Here is a 24,822-nt window from a genome sequence, read left to right as displayed (position 1 = left end):
GAAAAACTACACGTATTTATTGTTATTTCTATCTTCATTCGGTATGGATATAATATTTTCCAGTACCACGCAAACTTATAGAAGTATTTTTTGTAGATGCATCATTTGCTTTATGTGAAAATCGATTTAATAACCTTTGATGACCAGTCTAGCAGCAAACGATTACGTTTCGTTCACGTAGACTAAAAACAACTTTCGGGAGCAGTTTTGTGTCCAACATTACGTCTTAAACCATACCATCAAATTCATGTCTTTTAAGATTGATATTATTATAAGAACTTGTATTTTTCTTTGTAAATGTGTTCATTGAATATGAAGACAATAATAACAGAATACTAGCAGCAATCTTTCATGTTAATATTACGTTTTACCTCTTGAAAGCTTTTTAGGGAAATAAAAGGGACAATGTTTTATATTGCTTTTATTTCAATTGCTCCGCAGTTTTGTTTGTAGTAACAGGATTCAATAGTTTATTGTATAACTTGATTTTGGATTCTTTTCCTGTTATGCCATCAATATTAACTTGTACGTAGGTATAGAGTCGTTTTAGTTCAAAGACATCGACTGTGTATGATAAAGATGTTAGTCCATCTAGTAAATATAGTGGTGGAGGTGTCGTCAAGTATTCGGATCTGAAACAATAATATTATTTTTTTAATAAAAACATTTTGCTGCTTTCTTATGTAATTAGTATACCAATGTGCTATTGCTATCAGGCCTCCCGTATCTCTTTTGATTATCTCTGTGTATGGTTACTTGACGCCGGTGCTTCGCAAAATAAAATTTTAATCTCTTCTAGAATTTCGTAACGTAACGAATGAATGGCAATCTAGGGCCTTTCGAATATAAGGTTCCTTCATCCTACTTTTTAAAAATAAAAAAAGAAGTACTTACTTGTGCCATAGAGCTAGACCTTTCCGTAATGTTTTAAATCTGCCCACAAGTGGGAAACTGTTTTCAACGTAATAGTTTGTAAAGTTTATTCTGAAAAATAGCATATATTTAGGTAGTTGCATTTTCAATTTAGAAGTTTGTCAAAATACAGAAATCAGATTTCTTTACCTATGATACAAATCGTAATAATCAGCATCGTTGTCCCAGTACGCATTGGAGAATCCGTTGACTTTTAAAAACTGTTCTGAGGTCATAGCTATTGCACCTCCAAGTAGTGGCACATATGAGGCTCTGGAATATAGCAATAAGGCAATTTATTTAAATACTTCTATGATACGTAGATTTCACATTTCTATCAGGTTATATACGTCTTCGTGTTTCGGTATTTAATTACAAACGGGAAAAGAGAAAAAGACCACCACCTCTTAAAGTAATTACGGATGTGGAAGCGTGACAGTTGATAAAAGAACGAAAGCGTGACAGCACGCGACGTGTTTGGCCATTTTTTGCATTTTTATAACTGGTCTATTTTTACCCTTATTGTTGCGAGTTATGTTCTAAGTATAAAATTGTTCTTACTTCACAGGCCTTTCAACGCTTGTTGCCAGTTGTTTAGGAAACCAGCTGCACCTGTACAGGTTTCTGGAGTCCATAGGCACGATATGAGGCTCGTGCAATATGATGCACTGCCAGCCAGACTTGCGGTATCGTGTCGCCTCCGTGAAGCCCACGTTCAAGAGTTTTCCCCGGTTGTATGGCTGGCTTGTGTTACCTTAAATGTTTAGCTTTAGGTAATATGAAATGAAATTTAATTTATCTAAAATTAAATTCTTCATAGACGTGGTACTAAATTATTAAAGTAATTTCCCTACTTCTTTGATAATATAAATTCTAATAGAGGTATAAAGGGAGGAAAAAAACAACTTTAAGACTAAACAATTTTTTTAAAGACAATCTAAGTATCTTTTACGCAGAGCCTTTTAAGAACTGCATTTACTGCATAGTTAAATATTATTTATTCAGATTGTTAAGTTGGGATGGGAAAGAGTATTAAAAAGGTCTCACTTACTTTGTACTATGACAAATATCTGATAATCCAATTGTTGTTTAATGAGGAACGGATGTAGGATATTCATTAAAGTTGTCAGATATCCTTTGAAACCTCTGTGTAACAGACAGAAATAGGTAACGTCCTATTAAGAAGCATTAAGAAAACAGGGATCTGGGGATTTGTAAGTTCACTTTATTAACCGCAAAAGCGGATAAAAATACCAAATGTGTTAATGCAGTACCTACATACGAACCAGGCAGTGTAGAAACCAGGAATGGCTGTGCAAATTTTTCTACTGCTTTTCTTTTACTTGATAGTGTAAGTATCTACGCAATACCACTTTTACAGTCCAAATAGGCCAAATGCCCTACTTACCTATATGCTATAATAACTGCGACGCTCTGCCGAGATTTGCACGACGTTGGCTTGTATATGCCTCCTGGCTTAACATCGTTAAGCTTTGATTCAAAGTTGTCTATATTCTTTGCAATCATGGCTCGATTTTCTAATTCTGGTCCTGTCGTAATTGAATATTTATTAAAAGTTTGACCATTCGCTACGTACACTCGAGCTGTTTTTCTATCAGGAATGCGTCTCTCAGACGTCTCTTATCCCAGAGATGTTCACTAGGAATGACTACTTGATTGTATTGATTTCGAGCAGAAAGTTGTTCTTTAGACTACATGCCAGTACTTAATATTTAGCTTAGCTAACTAGCTAATTAGGTCGTTATTTGGAAAGTTTATATTTTTTGTAGTATTAAGAAATCTGCAGACTCGTTTATTTGGGAAAATTGAATTTGAAGTGAGAAAAATATCACTTCGTTCATCTAAGTAAGTGCTCACTGCTTGAACATAGTGGAATGCAAACAGGCTTCTTTAAGCGGCAACAAAATAAGGAAGGATCTCCTCTTACCTAACCCTGGAGGTAGTTCAGGACAGTCCTCTAGCTCGTCCTTTATCGTCGTCTTATATTTGCCCAACATTAAATAGTATGCGGAATAGGTACTCTGCTCCGATTCGTTAAACACAGTTCTTTGATTCATGGTGGCAAACCTTTCTTTGGGCGCGTATTGAGTATCAGCAAACCAGTATGAGTCTTTGATCGGGATGCGACTCATTTCTACTCCGCTAGAATGATAGGTAACAGAACTTGGTTGTTCCAAAAATATTTATTTATTTAATAGTTTACTTAAAAGACAACAATGTATTTAAAAAAAGGTTAAATGCAACCTAAATAGAGGGTTTTGTAAAAATAGGCTAAAGATACGAGAAAAAACCGATCGGGGTCAAATAAAATTGTGGGCACCCTCAAATATAGGTTTTTTATTATCTACAATCATCTAGTAATAAAAAAAATCAATCTCTTTTTCGTCAGTCGTGATTAAACAAAACAGAAAATTGTGAAAGCGTGTCTTTCGAAATTAATGAAGGAATTCGTCGACTAGTTTCCTTACTAAAAGATGCAGTAACACTTGCTTACCTCGCAGTCTTTGGGTAAAGATAGTTGAGCCTGGCTTGATAAGGTTGATTGTAAAGTCTCATGAACAGGTAATTCGAGATGTTCAGTAGAAACGCAGCGAGCAGAAACACTGACAACATACGTAGCGATAAATTAGCCATATTTTTTAACTAAACCTACTATAAATAAATAAATTTAATCTAAAACGGGAAAAATCCCTCAAAACGTGATATCAAAAATGAACGTAAATATATACAAATGACATTAGTAAAATGATTGCAAACTATTTTTCCTCCATGGCTGCGTAAACAAAACTTTGAATCTTTCTTCAATAAATCCTGGCCAATTTTTATCTAAAACTGTGTTGATAAGATTTTATAAAAAAGCAATTCATTCCGTCACAATTGCAATGACATTTTGGGATCATCGTGTATGTATGTTCGCGTAACATTTTTTGCAAAATTTATATTGAAAGATGCCGAAATACTATAGGTTTAGAGCGACGACGCCAACTCGGAAACCAAAACGAAGCAAGGATAAGGAAAAGGAGCGGGAATTGGAGAAGTGAGTTAGTGTGTCTTATTGATGTGCCTCTGTTGATTATAGACATCGTGGCCGCTAGAAACCGGCTTTGTATGGTACAATATTAGATGCTCTGAAGGTATATGTAAGGGAATAAAATAGCCCAATAAATAATTAGCAGCTAAAAACATTTATTTTAATGTGGTGACGTCGTTTCCACCATAACAAACAATAGAGTTTAAGAAAATTGATCGTGATTATGTTTAATTTGTTGAATAAACGAACTTCTTGCTTTGTTGCTATTTGCTGGACCAACAGCTTGATGGCTATCAAAAATCTAACTAAGGCTCGAAATAAGTAGGTAGGTAATGAAGAATTTGCTCTTAGCACCTTACCATTTTTCAATTGCAGAGCCTCAAACAGAAATTAGATAAGCCTGTTCCTTAGCGTGTCTAAGAAAGCTTTTAAATTATTAAGAAATATTTACAAATAACTTAACATTTATTTTCAGAACTAAATTCGAGGCCGAGCGAAGTTGGCTTGATTTGACATTAGCCTGCACACCGGCGCCATCTTGGTATTTGCGCCGCACATCATGGCGCGAAAGCCCGCCGCTGATGGGCCTCCCCCGACAGCTCGCCGCCGGACTCCGCGCCTCCCTCCAGCTCAGTAACCGACCTATCTTTGTGTTTAAAATTCCCGCAGTTCGCTCCCAGGACGTCATGCGCCCGTTTTAAATCAAAACCATTGTAAACGTAAATTTTCCCGCGTTTTAGTTTGTCGTTTAAACTTAACCCAGATTTTTTTTTCTTTGCGGTCAAGTGCAAGTGGTGTGCTTATAATTTTTTTCGTGTGACAACAAAATACTTTTCATATTTTTCGATGGTTAATACATTGAGGAAAATGCATGAAGTTGTTTTATTTAAGCCTGACATTTAAATAAGGGTTATTACCACTATCAGTCATTAGAGCCCCAGTGCAGAACAAAGGCTTCCCTTGCCTTTCATTTTCGGTCTATGGATAGCAGAGGCCAGTTAGGTGCCAAAGAGTTACCGTCATTTTCTTCTGGGCCTGCTGCGACGTCTCTTGTCCTACTCTTCCCAGAGCTCATTTGCATTAAGCAGATGCGACCAGCCCAGTTCCAAAGGAGTGATACTAGTAGGAATAAAACGACCAAGTTATATAAAACAAACAATATTTATTTAAAACAATTTTGACAAATGAAAACTAATATATCACGTTTCTTTGAGTAACTCATGGTCTAAGCTACAGTTATCTAATGTAGTTAGGTTACAATTGTTACGAGTTTTGAAAACTAAGCGGATTTTATACAATACTAAACTAGGCTGCAACTAAAAAAAGAAAATAGATAAAGAGTGCTGTAATGATGTTAAAGTATTTCTTAGGTAACCGAGGAGGGCACACGCTGACTAACGCTGGATAATTTCATACTGGTCCTATAGAAATATTCAGCAGTAGCTTGTTTCAGACACCAGTCACAAAAGAGTTCACGTTTCCGCTCCGCCTAAGGCTTATACGCAACAGAAATATGTTTCTAAATGTATACAGTCCTTAAAATGAGGTATAAAACTCTACTCCTTATCTTTACATTAGCACAAAAGTTAATTTGATTAAAATCTACAGAAACATTCGGGATAATAAAACAAATAATTATATTTGTATGAATACTTTTCAATTTCTAAACGTTTAAAAAAATACAGAACGTGCATTAAATCATAATTCGTAAAATTCAAAAATACCAAAGCGTATCCAAAATTATGAGTAACAGTATACAAATCTTAGAAAGCAAACGTAATGTGAATGCAAAATATATATTTTTAAACATCCGCTGTTTGAGTCGAGGTAATGTACAAATATTTGCAGCGGTTCATTATTTGACAGGCCAAACTAAAGGCAAAACATTGCTATAAAAACAATTCTGATTCCCTTAAGACAAAAACAACCTTATTTCATGGGTTCCAGAGTCGATTTTTCTCATGCTATATCTTATCTTCGTCTCGTTTGGGTATATCACATTGTATTACTTACATCTAATAAAAATCATAGAGATAAAGAAAATTAATAGGCCCAGTAATATTATGTAACGGAAGATATCCGACAAGCAATTATTATGGAACAGCTTCTGTTTTTCTTTTTTTTATGGTTTTACTTCGACGCCATTGCCCTGCCTGTCATTCTAAATTGCGTCACTATACCACATTTTGGGACGAACAAGGTAATGGCCTTGCGAATTGTCTTTCCGGTCAAAGATTATTAAATAAACAGAAATACTTGTATAAAAATAGAAACAAATAAAAACTCACTTATAAAAATACCTACATCTTTTACACAATGTCATATTATCTTCTTCTTCCTCAAACAGTCTAATTAGAGTGAAAGAGACAAAACATTAGAAAATGAAGATTTTTATAAGCAAGAAGTATAAATAATTATTGAAGAGCAAGGATTGTATCTAATAAGTTGTCTACCTATCTAACTTAAAAAGCTATTTACAATTTTCATTATTCTTTAGGTAAGTACATGTTACTTAGTATAAACATTTTTACACGATTATGATAGCACTCAAGTGCATTAACTAGTGTTATTTGAATTTTCATACAAAATATTTTTGGACTTTCAATGATATAGATAAAATTAACATTAAAAAATAATTCATACTAAGTTATTGGTATGCATATTTGAGGAAAATCTTTGAACGCAACGCATGTCCAGCTTGAAATTTAGACCCCATATTATGAAGCAACGCAAGTTATCAATACCCAACGGCTTGCAAGACGAGACTTACTCATAGGGCTGGCTTTCAAGTTAGGGACGCGCAGAAAATTTCTTGAAAACTATTTATTGAAAAGAAACTTTAAAACAATTGACATAAAGTTCACAATAATTTGACAAAAGAAAAATACTTGCATGTTCTCAATGACAATCATTATCAAACAATTATGCACTTAATACTAAAGGCGTTAACGTCACATTTCGAGTATCACAAAAATGCTGCTGCGATTCGTTTTATCAATGTTGGCCCATAGTACCTAATACACGTCATGCGTTATTGTCTAAGCCCTCAGGTATCACTAATTTGCGTTACCTAGTCAATGAAAATACCTTAGTTAGCAATGATATTCAAAAACAATATTCAAAAATATTCAAGAAAATTTTCTACCATGATTCTCATTCAATTGATTTTCCCATTAAAACTTAATTCTAATTCAAACGAGTGACTTTACATAACAGTGATTATGTCATAAATAAAATAACAGTTATTAGAATGCTTTTGACAATGAACAATAAAAATAAATTACATTTGAATAATGTGATGCTTAGGCCGCAAATTTACAGTATCATCTATAGAGAGTTAATTTAGTAACCAATCTACCGGTATTATAGTATAGTGACCTTTATTATAGTAATCAGTATTTACTGTACTTTACATAATTATCGCTCACAGCGCATATACCCTACAACGAATTGTATGTATGTACTATATTGTCATTCTGTACTTGATATCATAATTAAAATGGCCGCCTGTACATTTATAACACTATAAGTTATACTTTATATTAAATTTACAATTTTTATAAACCTTACAGTTCATTTGTTATCATTTTTATATGATATTTTAGTTAGCATTGAACAATTAGAAAAATAAAAGAAATAATTGAAGAATGTCGATTAAATAAAAGCTATTAACGGTAAAATATATGTATATAGAAAAATATACATTAAAACTTATTGTAATAAAGTTTTAATACAAGATCTATAAAAAAATATAATATCCCCAAATAGTGTAACTTATTAACTAAATTGTCGATAAACGCAAAACCGAACTAATGAACATATACCATAGATACAAGGCCTAATCGTAATAAGCACAATTTACTGACATATTGCTGACCAATTTCTAGTGTTGCCAACAAAAAGAATAAAGCATTAAAAATCGAGGCATGAAAAAAATGGAATGATTAGACAATTTCGAACAGTCGTATATAAGACCTACATAACAGTTAATAAACATCAAAATTGTCTCACAATCTCAATTGACTAATGACAAGACATTTAAAGCTGATTTAGACGGTGCGAGAAAGGTTACAAGTTGCGATGCAGTGTCCTCGACTGTATATATATACACTGTTGTTACCAAGCAACTAGCACGTTGTTTCTCACAACGTCTGAATGAGCCTTTACTTATTACTAGAGTACGCATCACATACAAATATATTCGCACACTTGCTTACACATCTCCGATCCACATTCGTAGTCTTACCATAAACGTCTCTATCATTGTTTAGTTTAACAACCACTAAACACGTCATTAATGTGAGCAAACAAAACTGTGTTGCCAATTGACGAAATCTTCTGACTGACTTTCATGTCAAACGTTGATTTCTGTCAAGCATGCATGGAAGGCAAACTTATACCTTCCACCACGATACACCACTGAAGAATTATTTTTTCTTCAGATGTATTAATTGGCAACACTGAACTTCGAGCACCTCCGCGGCATCAGTCTAAACCGGCAACACTAGAACTAGGCGTAATGCGAAAGAGATCAACAACACTGGGTAACGATTTTATATCGAGATATCGATGACGGCTTATCGATATTAGTGTCCTCACTACCGTTACCTATCGTCGCCAAACAGGAGTTTGGCGAGGTACGTCCATCAGCTACGCTCGTCAATGTTCACTAGTATGTGGGTGTAGAGGTGGTACTGAACCACCTGGACTAACTCATACTCGAGCGTCGACAGACCATCCTTCTGGAATGTTTTGCTTGTTTGCGATAGGAGTTGGTACCTGGAAGACGAAATATTTGCAATAATCATCGTTGTTGTAAATACGTAGTTAAATTTTATTCAAAATTTGTTTTTCACTGTTTAACTTCTGTTCAAATTGACGCCGACCCCAACATAGTTGGGAAAAGGCTATAATTTTTCATGCGGTTTTTTTATTTTTGAAATCAACCAATTAAATTTGGTCATTAAACTGATGTGCGTTATTATTTTATCTTAAAGTGTTTATAAAATAATTTTCCTTACCTTTTAGGATTAGGTGTAGATTTCTTATGATCTAACATAGCGTACCGCGCTATAGACATTTTGTATCTTGCTATATGATAATTAATTTTCTTTAACCTGCAACAAGCAGAATATATTTTGTTTTAAATGGAGCACAATAATATAAAAAGTTTGAAAGGATACCTTTTGGAATAAAACAATTTTTGCTATGTATCACCGACTGATACCTGAAGATCTACTAATAGTACAATAGAGTGGATGTGTCATTCAAAAGCTAATAAGTAGAGCAAATTGAACCTTAAATCAAACGCAAACATTGTCTAATAATGCCAAAGAAGTACGAGTACATAAGCGCACGGACCCTTTTCTAGTAGCTATTCGTGTTTATTTTTACAATTTTGGAACTGCTCGTCTAGGATTCTATAATATAATATTTATGAACAATTGCTTTCATTACCTATATGACATGTCATCATCTTCCCCGCCCCAACCCCAGTACTTATTCGAGAAGCCGTTGACCCTCGTAAACTGTTCCAAGGTCATGGCAGAGACTCCGCCGAAAATATCCTCGTATGGTAACCTGGAAACAAGAGGTGATTAGATAAAAAAATATTCCACAACTTTCACACAACGTCATCTAGTGTCAATCTAAGCAAAGCTTGTGTTATGATAACTGATGACATACTTATATATTTCTAAACATTTAACTATAGATCAATTACACCCAGACACAGAACAAATGATCATGTTCATCAAACAAACATTATTTTGTCCTGGGTGGGAATCGAACCCACGACCTCCGGTATAGCAGTCAGGGCCATTATCCATTATTTTCACTTCAATAACTTAAACAACAGCAACAAACCACTACTCCCGAATTTGGGATTTAGAACAAGTATTTGTCGATCACACAAATGTTTATCCTGCGCGGGGATCGAATCCAAAATCTCTGGGGTGTTTGGCTTGGTGTCCTCAGTCACTCGGCTATCCGTACAGTCAAAGTCTAGGCAAAGGTCGAAATATGTTTTTTTTTATCTTCAATCTCACTTGAAATGTAGTTTATCGATGGAAGCGGACATATGTCGCGGCTGTCGTGGGCAGGAGTACAGGTTCCTGGTGTCGAGAGGCAGCAAGTCGATGTCGTGGAACACGAAGCACTGCCAGCCTTCTGCCACCAGCTTCTGGCTCTCCACGAAGCCAACGTTCATCAGCTTTGCGCGGTTGAAGTCCTTGTTTCCTGGAGTTGAAGGTAAAATATTAAGTGAGAGTACAGCTAGTGATACTGATATTATGAATTCGAAGGTTTGTTTGTATGGATGTTTGTTCCTCTTTCACGCAAAAACTATTTAACATATTTAGATGAAACTTGGTACACAGCTGGTTTATAGCCAGGATTAACATAAAGGATACTTTTAATTCATTTGTAGCTATTTGCGTAGTAGAAATTAGCTAAAATTTGTAGAATAATTTATCTGTGTGATGTGTGTATATTTTGAAAATTAATTCTCCAAAAAATACTCGATCCTTTGGGCTAGAGGTATCCATATTAGGCAAATGTTTTATTACCTTCTTGCTCGACGATGAAAATTCCATATTCAATTTGCTGTTTCATCAAAAACGGATGCATATGATTCAGGAATATTGCTAAATGCTGCTGACGATCTCTGGAAAAGTATTACAAGAGCATATCATTTTACAATTTTTGACAGTCGTATGTGAGAACGACAGTTAACTAAGCGATGTCTCTTTGTTTCTAGTTTCCACTTGCGAAAGATAGAGACAGCATGATACATAAGTCGTTTTTTTGCCATAGTTCTTTGTGTTGTGATATTTCTTCTTTGTTCAAAACGTGGAAACTGCGTTTTAATTTCCTCACTTTTATTCTTTGAACATAACGTTTACCATTTTCGCCGAATTATTGAAAAGCGGGATCTCCTAATCCGGTAAGACTGGAAGCTGATCCCAGTATAGTTGGGAAAAAGCTAGGCCGATGATTATCGTTATTCATTGCAGGTGCAACATACCTGTATGGCACAATAATGGCGACTCTATGTCGGGCCGTGCAGTTGGGCGGCGAGTACCGCCCTCCCCACTCCACCTCCGGAAACTTTTTCTCCACCCATTCCAGTTCCAGTTCCGTTTTGTTCAGTGTTATTGGCCCTGAAATTATTTCGGCAAGAATGTTAGTATAGTACAATAAAATTTTCAATGATTCAAATACTTGTGCTCATCATACAAACATTTATCCTGAATGGGAATCGAACCTAGGACCTCCGGTACAGGGCCACTTACCACTAGATCGACAAGCCAGTCAAAAGCAACCTGTATTCAATTCACATTTTCTAAACAGCATTTAGAATAAACAATTACACAGTATACTAAATTGTTTTTTTTTTAAGTAAGACGTTACTATTAATATAGTATTAATATAATAATCATACAGCCGACGTGAAATAACGAACAACTGAGCCAAGCTTGACAAAATTTATGGGACCAAATGAGAGCTATTTCCAGAATGAAAGAAGAATCAACAAAATCGGTTCATACAGTCTTTGTCATTTGACGACCTCCGTGGTCGAGTGGCGTACGCACCGGTTTCAAGGTGTCGCTAGCTCTGAGGTCCCGGGTTCGATCCCCGGTCGGGTCAATGTAAGAATTCTTATTGCTACATTGTCTCGGGTCTGGGTGTTTGTGGTACCTTCGTTGTATCTGAATTCCATAACACAAGTGCTTTAGCAACTTACTTTGGGTTCAGAACAATGTATGTGATGTTGTCCGCATTTATTTATTTATTTAAAAAAAAATTGAGAACCTCCTTTATGAAGTCGGTTGAGATGCAGCTTTGACTAGCAGTCTATTGATTATAGTACTTTTAAGTTATGTAAACTCATTAGTATCGTATTACCCACCTAAATCAGGAGGCATGCTATCACAAAGCGGCAGCGTCACCACAGCTTCAGCTTTCTTCACACCAACTTCAGTCGTCACATAACTCTTAATGCTATCCATTAGCTTGGTTATTAACAATGGTGTTGGGCTAATCACAGCGAAGGCACCATCCTGAATGGTCATATTCTTATCAAGTTTCGATGCAGTCTCAGTTATACTGCTCGGCGGGTGTACCACGCTGGCTCTTGTCGTGTGATTGCTAAGACTAATGTTTTTAATTGAGTATTCTTCGGAGTCTTCTATGTAATTTGAGGGTATCTTTTTAGGCCAATTTGCTGCTAGTCGTTCGACGTTTCTGTAAAAAGTAAATAGTTTTTTTTATTTAGTTATAAAAGTTACGTGTTATTCTTATGAAATAGTTCAGTGTCTCACAAAACAGTACACACTGTCTATGAGATAGGTTAGGTTAGAATTGTATTTTTTTTTAGGTAGATACTACTACTTAATTAAATCATTCTTCACTTGATTCAGATTCAGGACATCATTGTAGGGTCTTTTTTCCAGGGTAGAATTAAAATATGTCCAGTTTAAAAATAATCCCAGAGCTGCGATAGGAAATGTCGGGACTAGTTTCGGATTCAAATGGTGATTACCTTAGAGTTGGCTGCGTGGCGTTATATAACGGGGTGTAGAGATAGGTCCGGAGCGGCGAGGCGTCCAGGATGGAGCCGAAGAGGTACTCGACAGCTGCCAGCGCCAGCACCAGCAGCAGCAGAAGGCGCAGCGCGCGCGTCGCCCGCCCGCCCATCAACGCATAAGGTGACCGCAAGTAGATGCGTACCCCTGGAACATAATAGCATTTGTTTATTACAAAAACGACTGCTGCAGAAAGGAATTTTGTCCTTGTGTCGCAGGGGGTACAAACATACAAATCTCGTCCACAAAGACTCCCAGGCTAAGAACAAGCATTCGTAAATCACACAAATGCTAGTCCTACGTGGGTATCGAAACAGCAACACGACGCGCGCAGTGTGGTCGGCGTGGTGACCTCAACTTCAACTGAAATAATATCACTTTAAGATGTGGTGGTTGAAAACTTGTAATATAATCCTCCGCGTCGTCTAAATGAGCCCTAACAGTTCGGTTTAAGAAATCCGTCGTTTCAATTTCTACCTGTCATGAACTGTATATTAAATAGGGGCCTATTTAATATGTTCATGACAGGTAGAAATTGAGGAGATGTCATCACGTCACTCAAACGGAAATTGGAAATCAAAAAACGGAAAATAACGAAAATCATTTATGAAAAAAAAAACCCACAAAATTACAGAACATTTTAATGTAAAATACAATGATAATTCAAAATAGTTTCTCTCGTCTAAAAAAGATGAGCTTAATTTCAAAAGAAGTGTATGTAGGTATGTATGTTTTTATGTTTGTGTTCGCATATCTTAAGAAGTGTCTTGAAGAAGAATTGTTCAGAAGGAACAAGTCCGATTTCAGTAATTAAAAAATACTATCATGGCACTGAAAAAATACTTAGTTGGTATATCAAAGTGAGTTTATTAAGATAAATCGTATTTTTTTTATTTATACGGCACTACGTTATTTATGTCAAAACGCACCAGCAACGATTATAGTTTTTGTTACTTGCAAAGGTGTGTAGGAATTTGTATTGTTCTGGTGTATATGATACACTTTTACATCCGTAATACATAAGATACGTTTTATGAAATATCAATTTGGATCTGGTTTTCATGAGCTCTTGGACTATTACATCCAGTTAATTTGCTGGACGTGTGGCAGGTGTCGTCAGCCCTATGACATTGCCTAGGTCACATCATAGTTTTAACACACGTGCGAAGTACCAGAAAAAGGGTTTTACGGATTTTCATGAGCTCACGGGATTAAGTAGAGCAAATCTGATACGCCTAAAAAGTGACGCGTCAACTGCGTCGGTTGAATAGCGAAATTCAAAGCTAGTTTGTAGGTTTTCGGGAGTAACTGCAGAACGTTAGTTTTATTTTACGGATACTTTCAATCCTTTACCTCAATAAACTTTGAATAGTTCACGGTTTTACATGTTTTGAGTTTAAATTTGTAGTTCTGTGACTTCGGCTACTACTAGGTTTTTATCGGATATTTTTTTTTTGTTTTTTTTTGGCTGTGAAAATATGCTGTTACGCATCCCCTTCCCACCGGGGGGCGAGAGAGGGGTATGTGGGACTCCCCGGTGAACGGCATTCCCGGTATACCTACTAAAAAGACCCAGCGGCACTCCGACCTCGCCTGAGTGGAGGGGGCGTGGGAGTCTATGTCGTCCAGTCCCCCGCCGAGGTTATATCGGATGATAACTTAACCTACCTACTACAACAAACCCACTTATCTAAAACCGGTGACATGTATAAAGGTATAGACACGAACAAAACACATTAAACTCAAAGTATTTTTGTTCTGAAGTTACAAAAAGGAGTATTTTAAGGATAGAAACTTGAAATTTGCTTCGTCGTCGTTATATTGTTTCTTAAAGTCTGAAGGATCTTGAGAGCTTTGAGAGTTTTCAAGTAAAGATTTTTCGGTGAGTCGATTCTGCGGTACAAGCAGAGTGACGTCACGCTTTGTAAGACAATTTTGTGACCATATATTTTGAATTTAAGTAAATACGTGTGTTGAGATCATGTAAAGCTACTTTACACTAGCAAATGGTATTCATGTTATTTCATTATTTGTAGAAGGGAAATGTGTAAGCTTCTTTATGCTTAAAGATTTAACTAATTTTAATCAAATCTAACCTTAAGTTAACATAAAGACTGTTTTTGAAGCGATGACTGAAAAACAGTATAAAAAATTGTTTTGTACAAAGAAAAAATAGATCACCCGTACTTATAAATAATCATTATAATATTAGGTAACCTACGCAACTTGAACAAAACAATCAAACAAAGAACTCTAAAACCACAGCTACACTTGATGCCACATTTATGAAACACATTTACATATCCTGCCATTAAAAAGGGTACAATACACAAAAAATAATTAAAAAGACTTGCTTGTCTCGACAGAGTGAACATTTTGCTAATTTTCCCCATTTCCCCGAGGATTCACGAACGAATCCGATTTGGTACGAGTCGAGCCGAAAAAATTAAAAATGTAGAAACAAATTCGAAATTAGTTTTTTAATTTATTTTACGTACACGCTGTTTAATATAAAAGTAAGATAAATTAGGTCAGATGTCTGAGGAATTATTGTTTTAAAGTTATTTAATAATTCTTGACTGTAACTAATATTTCATCTGGCCTGTTGATCTAGTGGTTAGGCCACTTAGCCCTGACTGCTATACCGGAAGACGTAGGATCGATATTACCCATGACAAATGATTGTGCACGTTTTTAACCTTTGGGTACCAGTACCCTAAAAAGTTAAGTGTGCAATCATCTTTTTTAAAGATACATTTTTTTGGGTTCAGGGAAACATTACGAAATTACAAAATGTGGGAGACAAATCTTACTTATATTATAAACACGAAAGTTTGTATGCAGATAGATAGTTTCTAACCTAGATCAATACAGGACAGTTTTATTCTGATTTATGTTCGTGTGGATCATTTTTTTCTTTAAATACTCGCGCACTAAAGAACTGAGTCCTTGTATCGCGGGGTGATTCACAAACAGGCTATTCACATGCACAAGGACACCCAGACTCAGAACAAGCATTCGTGAATTGCACCAATGTTTATGCTCCGCGGGGAAAACGCGCAAAGTGGGTTTGGCGTGATGACCTCAACCACTCGGCTATCCGAGCCGTCCATTGTAGCGGGCGGGCCCGCGGGCAATAGCTAGTAGTAAGAAAATAAATGTTTTAAATACTAACCTCAGAGGAATTGTATAAAGAAGGAGCCCTGTGGAAGTGTCCCATCCTCATCGCTACAACCTCGTGATGCGGAGATTCGATATCACAGCCATCTTATCTGAAACAAATAGAACACATACTTTATTAGAAATTGAGTATTTTTTTTAAACTAGTCACCATCGGTCTATCTGCCCAATAGGGTATTTTACAAAATCTGAATAGTCCGGCAGACAGATTTCAAAAAATATTGAAACCCATTATTTTTCATTACATCTTTAAAAGTAAGGACGAGAAGTTGCTAGTAATATCACTTGCATTTACATCTCTAAGCCACTTAAGCCACTCATGAAAACATATTTAACATAATAATATTTGAAACGAAGCTATTGAGAATAAATGTATATGAAACAGAAATTCCGTCTATCTACGACCTTTTATACAAAAAAGAAAGGAACCGTTTTCGCAAAGAGCTACAATAATTAATGTATTTAAAGGGAGCCATTATTTCTGATGGGAAAAAATAGCGTACGTGAGAGTCTGCCTTTATGACGTCATTTGGAATGTTGGATTAAGGAGACAGGTATTCAAGTCGTGTGTTAAATTTTCTTGTGCTTTTTGTGAAGGTATTTTATAAAAAAAATTAGTCAAGGGATGCAGAAGAGTTTGTATTTAATTTCAGTGCGGACGCAGAATAATATTAAGTAATGCATTGATGTGACAATGGGTATTACAAAAATCATGAATACTATTTACATCATTATATTTATAAAAATTGGGAGGTTTGCAAAGGCTTTCCGAAAAAAAAATTATGGCCTACGGGTTGGTTCAACCAGTAAGAAGTAGTTACATTTTCGCTTTACCTAAGTGTCTCAACCTTGACAATAAAGTCGTGAAAATTTTCACTGCAAAAAAGACTAACTAACTTTTCCGAGAATAAAAACCAAATCTATACCCTATACTAATATATAAAGCTGAAGAGTTTGTTTGTTTGTTTGTTTGAACGCGCTAATCAAAGGACTTATCCAAATTGAACAATTATTTTTGTGTTGTATAGACCATTCATCGAGGAAGGCTTTAGGCTATAAACCATCACCCTGCGACTAATAGGAGCGAAGATACAATGGAAAATATGAAAAAAGCAGGGCAGGTATAAAACATAACTTATATCGTCTACCCACGGAGACGAAGTCGCGGGCAACAGCTAGTACTAATATATATAAAGCTGAAGAGATTGTTTGTTTGTTTGTTGGAACGCGCTAATCAAAGGACTTATCCAAATTGAACAATTATTTTTGTGTTGTATAGACCATTCATCGAGGAAGGCTTTAGGCTATAAACCATCACGCTGCGACGAATAGGAGCGAAGATACAATGGAAAATGTGAAAAAAGCAGGGCAGGTATAAAACATAACTTATATCGTCTACCCACGGGGACGAAGTCACGGGCAACAGCTAGTTAAATATAAAGGTTTATAATACTTAGGAGCAAAATGGGTTCCGAATTCTAAAACAAACCATTTTAGCACATACAATTGATTTCCGGAGGAAAATCTGAACCCAAAAGGTATAACCACCCGGAAGGGTTGAATTCACATCCAAAAGGGTTGGGTTTAATGGGAAGGGTTTAAAAATCAGGATAAGTATACTTTGTACGCTGGTTTTAACAATAGAGTTCGTTTCACTTAACACTTTTGTCATTTTCTTGATAACAATTTGGTTTATTCTTGTGTTAATAATTATTAAACAGTTGACTGAACCTCAGTTGGTCTGTAAGGGCCTTTATTTAAAATTGAATGTATTTTTCATGACAATTAATCATTGTCAGTTAGAGATTTGTATGTTTTTTTAAACCCCGACATAAAAGTCTGATTGTCTGTCTGTGGGGCGGGTTCGATCCCCACGTAGAGCAAACGTTTTTGTAAAGATCCTCGAATACTTGTCCTGATTTTGGGAGTATTTGTGCATATGACTTCAATGTTTGTGAATACCGCGACACAAAGATTAGGTTCCTTAATGCGGGAGTAAGTTTTTTCAATCAAACAAGTCACTATTAACGCATAACTCATCTCAAATATGTTGATGACAATAAACGACTCCAATTAACTAAGGATCGTAGGCATGGTTTTTGAGAAAATTAACCTTAATCTTCTATGAAGTGAATCGAGATTATAAACCCAATTTCATTTGAGTAATTAAACTCTAATATTAACTTTATGAGTGGGGACGTGTGGTTCGTGGGCAAATGATAATAATAAAACAAAATTAGGAACGTAAAACCAGTAATGAACGATTACAGTATCATTAAAATATTATCTCGGGGATGACTGGGGTTAAGCTTGTGCCTCGGCTGGTACCTATCTTTTGAATAAAAAAACAGGGCAGGTATACCTACCTTTTGCTATAGTAATAGTCGTCAGTTACCTGTATGTTTTTTGTTCCTAACCTAACATCTTTTTCATAAAAATATTTATTCTTATTACGATGAGCGCTTAATGACTACAACGAGCAACAATATTGAGTTAGCAGCCGAATTTAACGAGTATTTCGAAAAATGGATAAACTCGTTCTGGAAAATCGTTATAAAGATGGTCACCTATTCACGGTCGATGCACGTTTCAAACGTAAGTTAACCTGTGATCGATTAACTTTCGTAGTTGTAGCCCTAGTGGCTAAGAGCGCTTTGATCGATAAAAAAAAACCAGCGACCTTTCGTTGTAATTTAACAAAAATACGCTTGGACCTCGATTCCCTGCAAATAAACGAAAAGGTCACACAGTAATTTATTTAAAGACGAAATTCATATGAAAAATCCCTCGGGATTCCTAAAAAATATTTACCCGAAAAAATATGAGTGCGTTAAATCAAATAGGTAATTTTGTGCGGTCATAGTTCATATATGCTCTTATCAGGGTTGGGTTAGCTGTGGGTGAGACAGGTGATAAGTCATGACGTCATCGCCTAAGATAAAGGGAAAGGGGTGTAGAGTTATTGATACTTGTATAATATAAGCAGTGAGATAAATAGCGTTATTCTCGAAGATGGATAGGTTGTAAGACAGGCTTCTTCGTATTTCGTGGTTTGGGTTTTTGAATGGTTGTGTAGGGTTTTGGTGTTTAAGAAGAGTTCATTAGATCTTCACATGGCAACTGAAAAGCTTATCAAAGATTCGGAATTTAATCCATGTGTCGCGGGGAGTTTCACAAGCACAAAGACACAGACTCAGGACTAGCATTCATGTATCATACAAACGCTTGTCATACGCAGGAATCGCACCCGCTGCACACAGTGCACTAGGTTTGGCGTGGTGACCTATATACCAATAGGTTATCCATGCAGTGAAAATTGCGTCCAACACTACTTTTAACTGGAACTTATCAATTATAATTAATAACGAGACGCATGACTATCTTCAACCTTCAAATAAATGTGATTATCAGTTATGAAGTCTTAAATCTTATGAATTGATGTGCGTAGAGAATTGCATTGCATCATGTTGTGGAATGCAAGGACTTTCATTATGATTTGTTTTGTGTAAATTTATTTTCAGCTAGCTGTTGACTACGAGCCCGCCCGCTAAAAATAAAAAATAATCTCACGGGAACATAAAATCGGGATAAAATCTATCCTATGTGTTAATCCTGGTTACAAACTATCTGTGTACCAAGTTTCGTCTAAATCCGTTCAGTAGTTTTTGCGTAAAAGGGGAACACATCCAGACATAAAAACTTTCTTGTTTATTATATTAGTAGATTGTCTCGTTTGCTTGATCCAAGTTGAAAGATAGGATAGCATTCACCTCAATGCATACTCACAAAATTATTTTCTTGCAAATTATTTATCTATTTCCTTCCTACTTACCAAGCGGACAAAGTCGCGGGCAACAGCTAGTTATATTATATATCTTACCTTGTCTTACCGTCAGCTCGAACCCAATCCTCTTTTACGGTTATTAAAAGGGAACAATGCTTCAGGAAAACATTCGAGTCTACCTGAACAGGACTACAAACTCTTAAAGTAAAACTATTGTCGTCGCAGAAGCGAGACGGCGCTATGCAGGCTGTAGAGCGCTTTCTCGCTCGCACAACGACATATTCCTACTTAAAGTTATAGGTAAGTGGTTTAAACATTGAACTAGAACCTTTCTTTACATTTATTTACGATCTGTCAGGACTGTTGTTTGTTACGGAACCTTTATATCTGTTTCCTTATATTTTGCAAAAGGTAAGTTCGTAAATAGCCGTATTGGTTAGATGGTTTATTAGCTATTATTTTTGCTGTAAAATAGATCTTTAGCATTAAGTTCGCCATTGTAATTTTATACAAATGAACAAAAAGACTTTTTGCTATTTCTAAATCTTATTAGCTGTTTAAGTATCATCTTTTTTTTAAATTTTATATAATGAAAATAAATAGTTATAGCTTTTGAAAACAATCTTTATCGAAATAATAATTCGTATAGAGAGCTGTAATCTATTCGGATAGAGATTTATTATCCGAAAGTAACTGTTCCAGTTTTTTTCATAAGCTATCAAAGTTTTAAATTGGCTTCAATAGAAATTATTGTTGTTAACGTAAGGACAATTACAAGCATTACAAACATTAATTTATTTTTATGTTTTTACTAGCAAATGTACAAACATTATCCTTAGTTTTCAATATAATCTATAGAGAACTCACAGAAACAGTAAGTAACATATTTTATTTAAACAATATCTATACGTAGGTATACTCAGTATCCAACAACAAGTACTGTGTGCAGAAAAGTAAAACACAATTAGAAATTCTAAAATGCCACTTTAAGGAGGTTTTAATATCAATACTTCGTTCCCAAACAAGAACATTGTCAGCATAATACTTTTTTAAATTAAAAAAAGTATAACCGCTTCAAATAGAAACTGCTGAAATGAGAACGTCCTCTTTTTAGAGTCGGTTGAAGAACTATTTTGTAAAGAAAGTTTCTTGCAGTTTTGGAAGCAGGATGTCTAGGTTTTAAATGCAGGATTAAGGAGGTATCTACCGAATATAATCGCACTCGCTACCACAGAAGCTAGTTATTTTCTATACTTAGGTACATATAAAATACCTGATGATCGCAAACTTCACTATGCACAAGCTTTGTCGAGGATTCAGGATAGCCGAGTGTTTGAGATCACCAAGCACGACCTGCGCCGCGTCAGCTCATGATTAAGGACTCCGGTTGGGTCCGAAACTAGTCGGGTTATCCCGATAAATACGCGTGAGTGAACTGTTGCATTATTTAATAATAAGTAGTTCGCATTATAGTTACTAGAAAAAAAACGCTTTTTACATTAAAATGTTTTGGCCCTTTTATAAATTAGATCGAGTCCATCGTTTTTATTTGCTGACTCTACTATATCCACTAAATATTGTCTACAGAGGCACGCAGTATCCTGCAGACCCAGTGGCTCCCAGTATAATTCCACCATGAATATAAAAAGGTAGGCGTACCCTGCTCCGGCTTTTACAGATAGGAAGGCCGGTCAAGAGCGACCTGGCAATGGATATTAAGCGTTCCGTACCATTTGATTGTGATGTGATGTAATTTATTTTAGACGATTTTTAGTGGGATTATGTTGTGAGTGTGCGAGGTGCCGAACACCGCTTTTGTTTATTGTGCCTACACGTTTTATGCCAGATTTTTATTGTATGTTATTGCAAATATTTTACGCATTGCAGCTTTATCTGCGTATTAACTAATTGATGCTTGCGAATCTTGCTAATAGAGTGGCTCTATTACCAAGATTCTACTATCTTTTTATATCCTTCGGATAATTTACAATTTATTGTATCTCTAATGCATACATGCGAATATTTGTTCGAGATACAAAATAATATAACGAAATCCTGTCCGCGATCCTTTCGCCAAAGATCGTGAAGAATTTGAGAAATCTGAGTTTATAAATTAAACCTTTATATACCAAATAATTCTTATTACGTAAGAAATTAATGGCATTAAACTTGGAAACAATTATTTATCAACTGGTGAGAAAAAGGCAGACTTACGTGTCTACTATGTATATTATTTGTTAATTATGAAATTGAGCGACTAAACAGATTTTTACTTTTTATACCCAACCATCCCTATACAATTAAATTTGGGTCAGAATACTACAAACGCACATAGAATATGCACATAATGTTTCCGAAGAAACCTTCCTACATACCTACCTGTATATATCACTGGCAGCCTGATTAATGTTGCTCCCCGACGATGCCTGTCATTCGCACTTGCCTTAACGATTCATTACTCGTGGCGTCGCTGAAAAATCGAGTAAATGTAGTGAACGGTAATCGATTAATGCTCGCGATATCTCGATTGGAGTAGTAATTATGGGGTCAGTGTTATTTGGCTGGGGAAATAAATTGCCAGTGTTAATATTTATAGGAATAAATGTTAAGAGTTAATAGTGTTCTGGAATTGTTTAACACTTTAAACTTTTGCTTTTTTCTGTTTTATTAATATAGGTTAAGCGACGTTTTGTAACGTAACGCATCACGCTAAACCCGATCTCAAGCTCTCGGTTATCCGTGCGTCTCGGCTATTCGATACATCAGTACATATACATTTATGTATGTATACATAATAGTTACTATTCTATTAATATTTTAACCGCGAAAATTTGTATGTATGGTTGTTTGTTCCTCTTTGACGCAAAAACCTTGGAACGGATTTGGATGCAACTTGGTGCACTGATAGTTTATAACTAGCATTAACTCATAAGACAGTTTTTTCATCCCGATTTTATGTCCTGTGGCGCGAATACGGACAACAAAATTTATACTTTTGTGTAAGTTAAATACTTATCCGGCGTAAACGAAGACACAGGCGCCAGCTAGTTAATAAAAGGAAAACATTAGCCTTTCATGTCCTTTAGTAAATTTTCCATGCATTGTGCAGTTACTATTTTATTACGTTACATAAGTTTCAAGCTATAATGGGCTTTGTTGCTATGCAGCTAACATCCTAGTTTGAATAGAGCTTGGATTTAATTGTCCGCCATTTTGTATTGTGAACTGCATTTTAACACGTAATTACCAAGTAAATTGTAGTTAGTGTGTTTAAAGCATGAATTATATTTTGATAGAGACTAGGAATGACTTTTGGTAGTATACTCTTGTATAAATTTGACTGGCCTGTTGGTCTGGTGGTTAGTGACCCTGGCTGCTATACTGCAGGTCGAGGGTTTGTGGTTTGTGTCTGCTTGTAATTTATATATATTTTGTATGTATTTAGAAATATATTAGCATCTTTATCAGTTGTCTACTTACAGTATTTGTTAAGTGTTATGCTGGATGGCGTTGTGTGAAAAAAAAGCATTGTATACTTCGCAAGTCAGCAAGCATTCTGATACCATCCAGGGTAAAGTATGTAGCTATTACTATTTTGTCACACCTGTCAATTACCTAAAGTACATTTCTCGCGATCTGCTACTCAATATGTATTCAATCCGCTCGTTAAAGATAAACAAACCTCCACGACAAAGCCGAAGAAAACCTAAAACTACCACATCTTAACCAATTTTAATTCCAAATCCCAACTTCAAACAGTTTCAGATATCATTTGAGCAGCTATTCGGCTATATCCGGATAACTGTCGAAGGATAGTTTCGGGGCTTACACCGGGCAAGGCGACCGCAAGCGCTGGGAGCACCGCAAAAGTTTGTCTTACACAAAAACGACCCTACCATGGTCCATGTGTGGTGTACATGTATTTTAAAGCTTTAATTGAAATGAAGAAATGTAATGTAAATTGCTAATGTGAGTTTTGCTTAGTTGTATCTACTTTTATAAATGAAGACACCACTGATAAAACGGTGAAGGAAAACATCGTGAGGCCCTGAATTAGAAATATTGCAGTTTGAAATCGCCAGCCCGCAGTGCATTAGCGTGGTTATCTATGCTATGGGAACAGGCCTGTGCAAAACTGACAGAGGGACGAATATAGGCTGGTATTATAGTTCAGCTACCGATGGTAAGTATCATAAGCAATGCAAAAATGAATTTATCCGGTTTATAAAAAAAACATTCAACTGAATCTGGTAAAACTGGAAGCGAATACCAAAGCCAGTTCAGAAAAGGCAAGGTAGGAGATTCAGTAGGATGATTCCATATTTTTTCAAAGAAGTATTTATTTTGCCTTCCAATTTCTACAAATACATTTACTGCCCATTTATCGACATGCCATCCAGTTAGCTACTACTAAATTAAGCAAACTATAATGGCACGACAATATAGACTTGGTATCAATCAGAAATAACAAAACTACTCGCTAATCGTCTTCAAGTTGACTTGAAGAACTGTTTCTTTATTTATATTTCGATGAAACGACTTGATTTCTTAGTAAAACTTGTTAAGCTATCTATGCAGGTCAATTAAAAATGGATTGAAGAATAAATGAAAGGTCAGTTGTATCCGTAGCCTATTTTTAGTATGTACCTACTTAATAACCTTATTCATACTGACCAGAATCCATAAATACATGAGTTTTTAATATAGCCCATAGAAAAACACATCATACCAGTATCAAACCAAGCAATTACATGCTCCGAACCCCAATAATCACACATTCAAATAAAATACGATCGCGTTTGAACAATGTCTGAAATGTATTCAAACATTTATTGTTCGAATAAAATTAATAAAACACAATAGAACGCGAAATTTATAACAAGAATACATTTAACGTACAATGGCCCTGTGTGCGCCGTACCCACACAACGGGCCTCTTTTCCCACAATTTTTCCTCACACAATGTTTCTTTACACAAATCTGAAACATAAAATGGCCGAGCCATCGCGATTGTTTACGTCCAACAGCCCGTATATATCTTACCGACCGTAGTCCGTGCCTTTTCCTTATCTTTTAGATTTTATCTTTATTAAGGCAGTGAACAATGGCTGACGAATTTAGTGCTGTGAAATCTAAGCGAGATGCAGCCAGGACCTTTTTAGTTTGTGTTCTTCTTGCGTTTCTTTTGTTTTCTTCTTGCCGGTTTGTGTGTTTTGTTATTTAGTGTAGTGAGGTTGTGCAGCTGAAATAAATGTGGGGAAAGTTTATAGTGATTTTATACAAACATTTGAATAAACATTTGCAGTAGA

The 24,822-nt window shown here is 35.6% G+C and overlaps 3 protein-coding genes across 5 annotated transcripts in view; 1 reads left to right on the top strand and 2 right to left on the bottom strand.

The window, feature by feature from the left end:
• Positions 1 to 406: 406 nt before the first annotated feature.
• Positions 407 to 3,567, bottom strand: LOC113492792 (beta-1,4-galactosyltransferase 4-like). Its single transcript, XM_026870506.1, has 8 exons — positions 3,428 to 3,567; positions 2,861 to 3,075; positions 2,321 to 2,462; positions 1,964 to 2,058; positions 1,474 to 1,666; positions 1,063 to 1,185; positions 895 to 984; positions 407 to 632 (listed from the first exon to the last, which is right to left on the bottom strand). The coding sequence occupies exons 1-8, from the start codon at positions 3,565 to 3,567 to the stop codon at positions 422 to 424; spliced, it is 1,209 nt and encodes a 402-aa protein (XP_026726307.1). The 3' UTR covers positions 407 to 421.
• On the top strand, positions 3,502 to 4,836 carry LOC113499692. The gene is made up of 2 exons (XM_026880254.1): positions 3,502 to 3,970; positions 4,440 to 4,836. Exons 1-2 carry the CDS (start codon positions 3,882 to 3,884, stop codon positions 4,663 to 4,665), a joined length of 315 nt encoding a protein of 104 aa, XP_026736055.1. The 5' UTR covers positions 3,502 to 3,881; the 3' UTR covers positions 4,666 to 4,836.
• Positions 4,837 to 5,106: 270 nt separating this feature from the next.
• The window catches only part of LOC113499674 (beta-1,4-N-acetylgalactosaminyltransferase bre-4-like), a 205,458-nt gene continuing 185,742 nt past the window's right edge, over positions 5,107 to 24,822 (bottom strand). For 2 of the 3 annotated variants that reach the window (XM_026880231.1, XM_026880222.1), the window contains 9 exons: positions 15,725 to 15,821; positions 12,507 to 12,696; positions 11,874 to 12,208; positions 10,989 to 11,124; positions 10,531 to 10,628; positions 10,012 to 10,201; positions 9,422 to 9,544; positions 8,986 to 9,081; positions 5,107 to 8,743 (listed from right to left, as the gene is read on the bottom strand). In XM_026880231.1, the coding sequence (XP_026736032.1) occupies positions 8,611 to 8,743; positions 8,986 to 9,081; positions 9,422 to 9,544; positions 10,012 to 10,201; positions 10,531 to 10,628; positions 10,989 to 11,124; positions 11,874 to 12,208; positions 12,507 to 12,661 (1,266 nt within the window). In that variant the 5' untranslated portion in view covers positions 12,662 to 12,696; positions 15,725 to 15,821 and the 3' untranslated portion in view covers positions 5,107 to 8,610. Of the gene's footprint in view, positions 8,744 to 8,985; positions 9,082 to 9,421; positions 9,545 to 10,011; positions 10,202 to 10,530; positions 10,629 to 10,988; positions 11,125 to 11,873; positions 12,209 to 12,506; positions 12,697 to 15,724; positions 15,822 to 21,892; positions 22,178 to 24,822 lie in introns of those variants that run through there. The other variant, XM_026880239.1, reaches the window with a different exon arrangement.

Source organism: Trichoplusia ni, chromosome 1 (genome assembly GCF_003590095.1).
Source record: "Trichoplusia ni isolate ovarian cell line Hi5 chromosome 1, tn1, whole genome shotgun sequence".
Lineage (NCBI taxonomy): Eukaryota > Metazoa > Arthropoda > Insecta > Lepidoptera > Noctuidae > Trichoplusia > Trichoplusia ni.
Note: the sequence above shows the minus strand (reverse complement) of the source record. Positions and strands in the feature narration are given on the sequence as shown.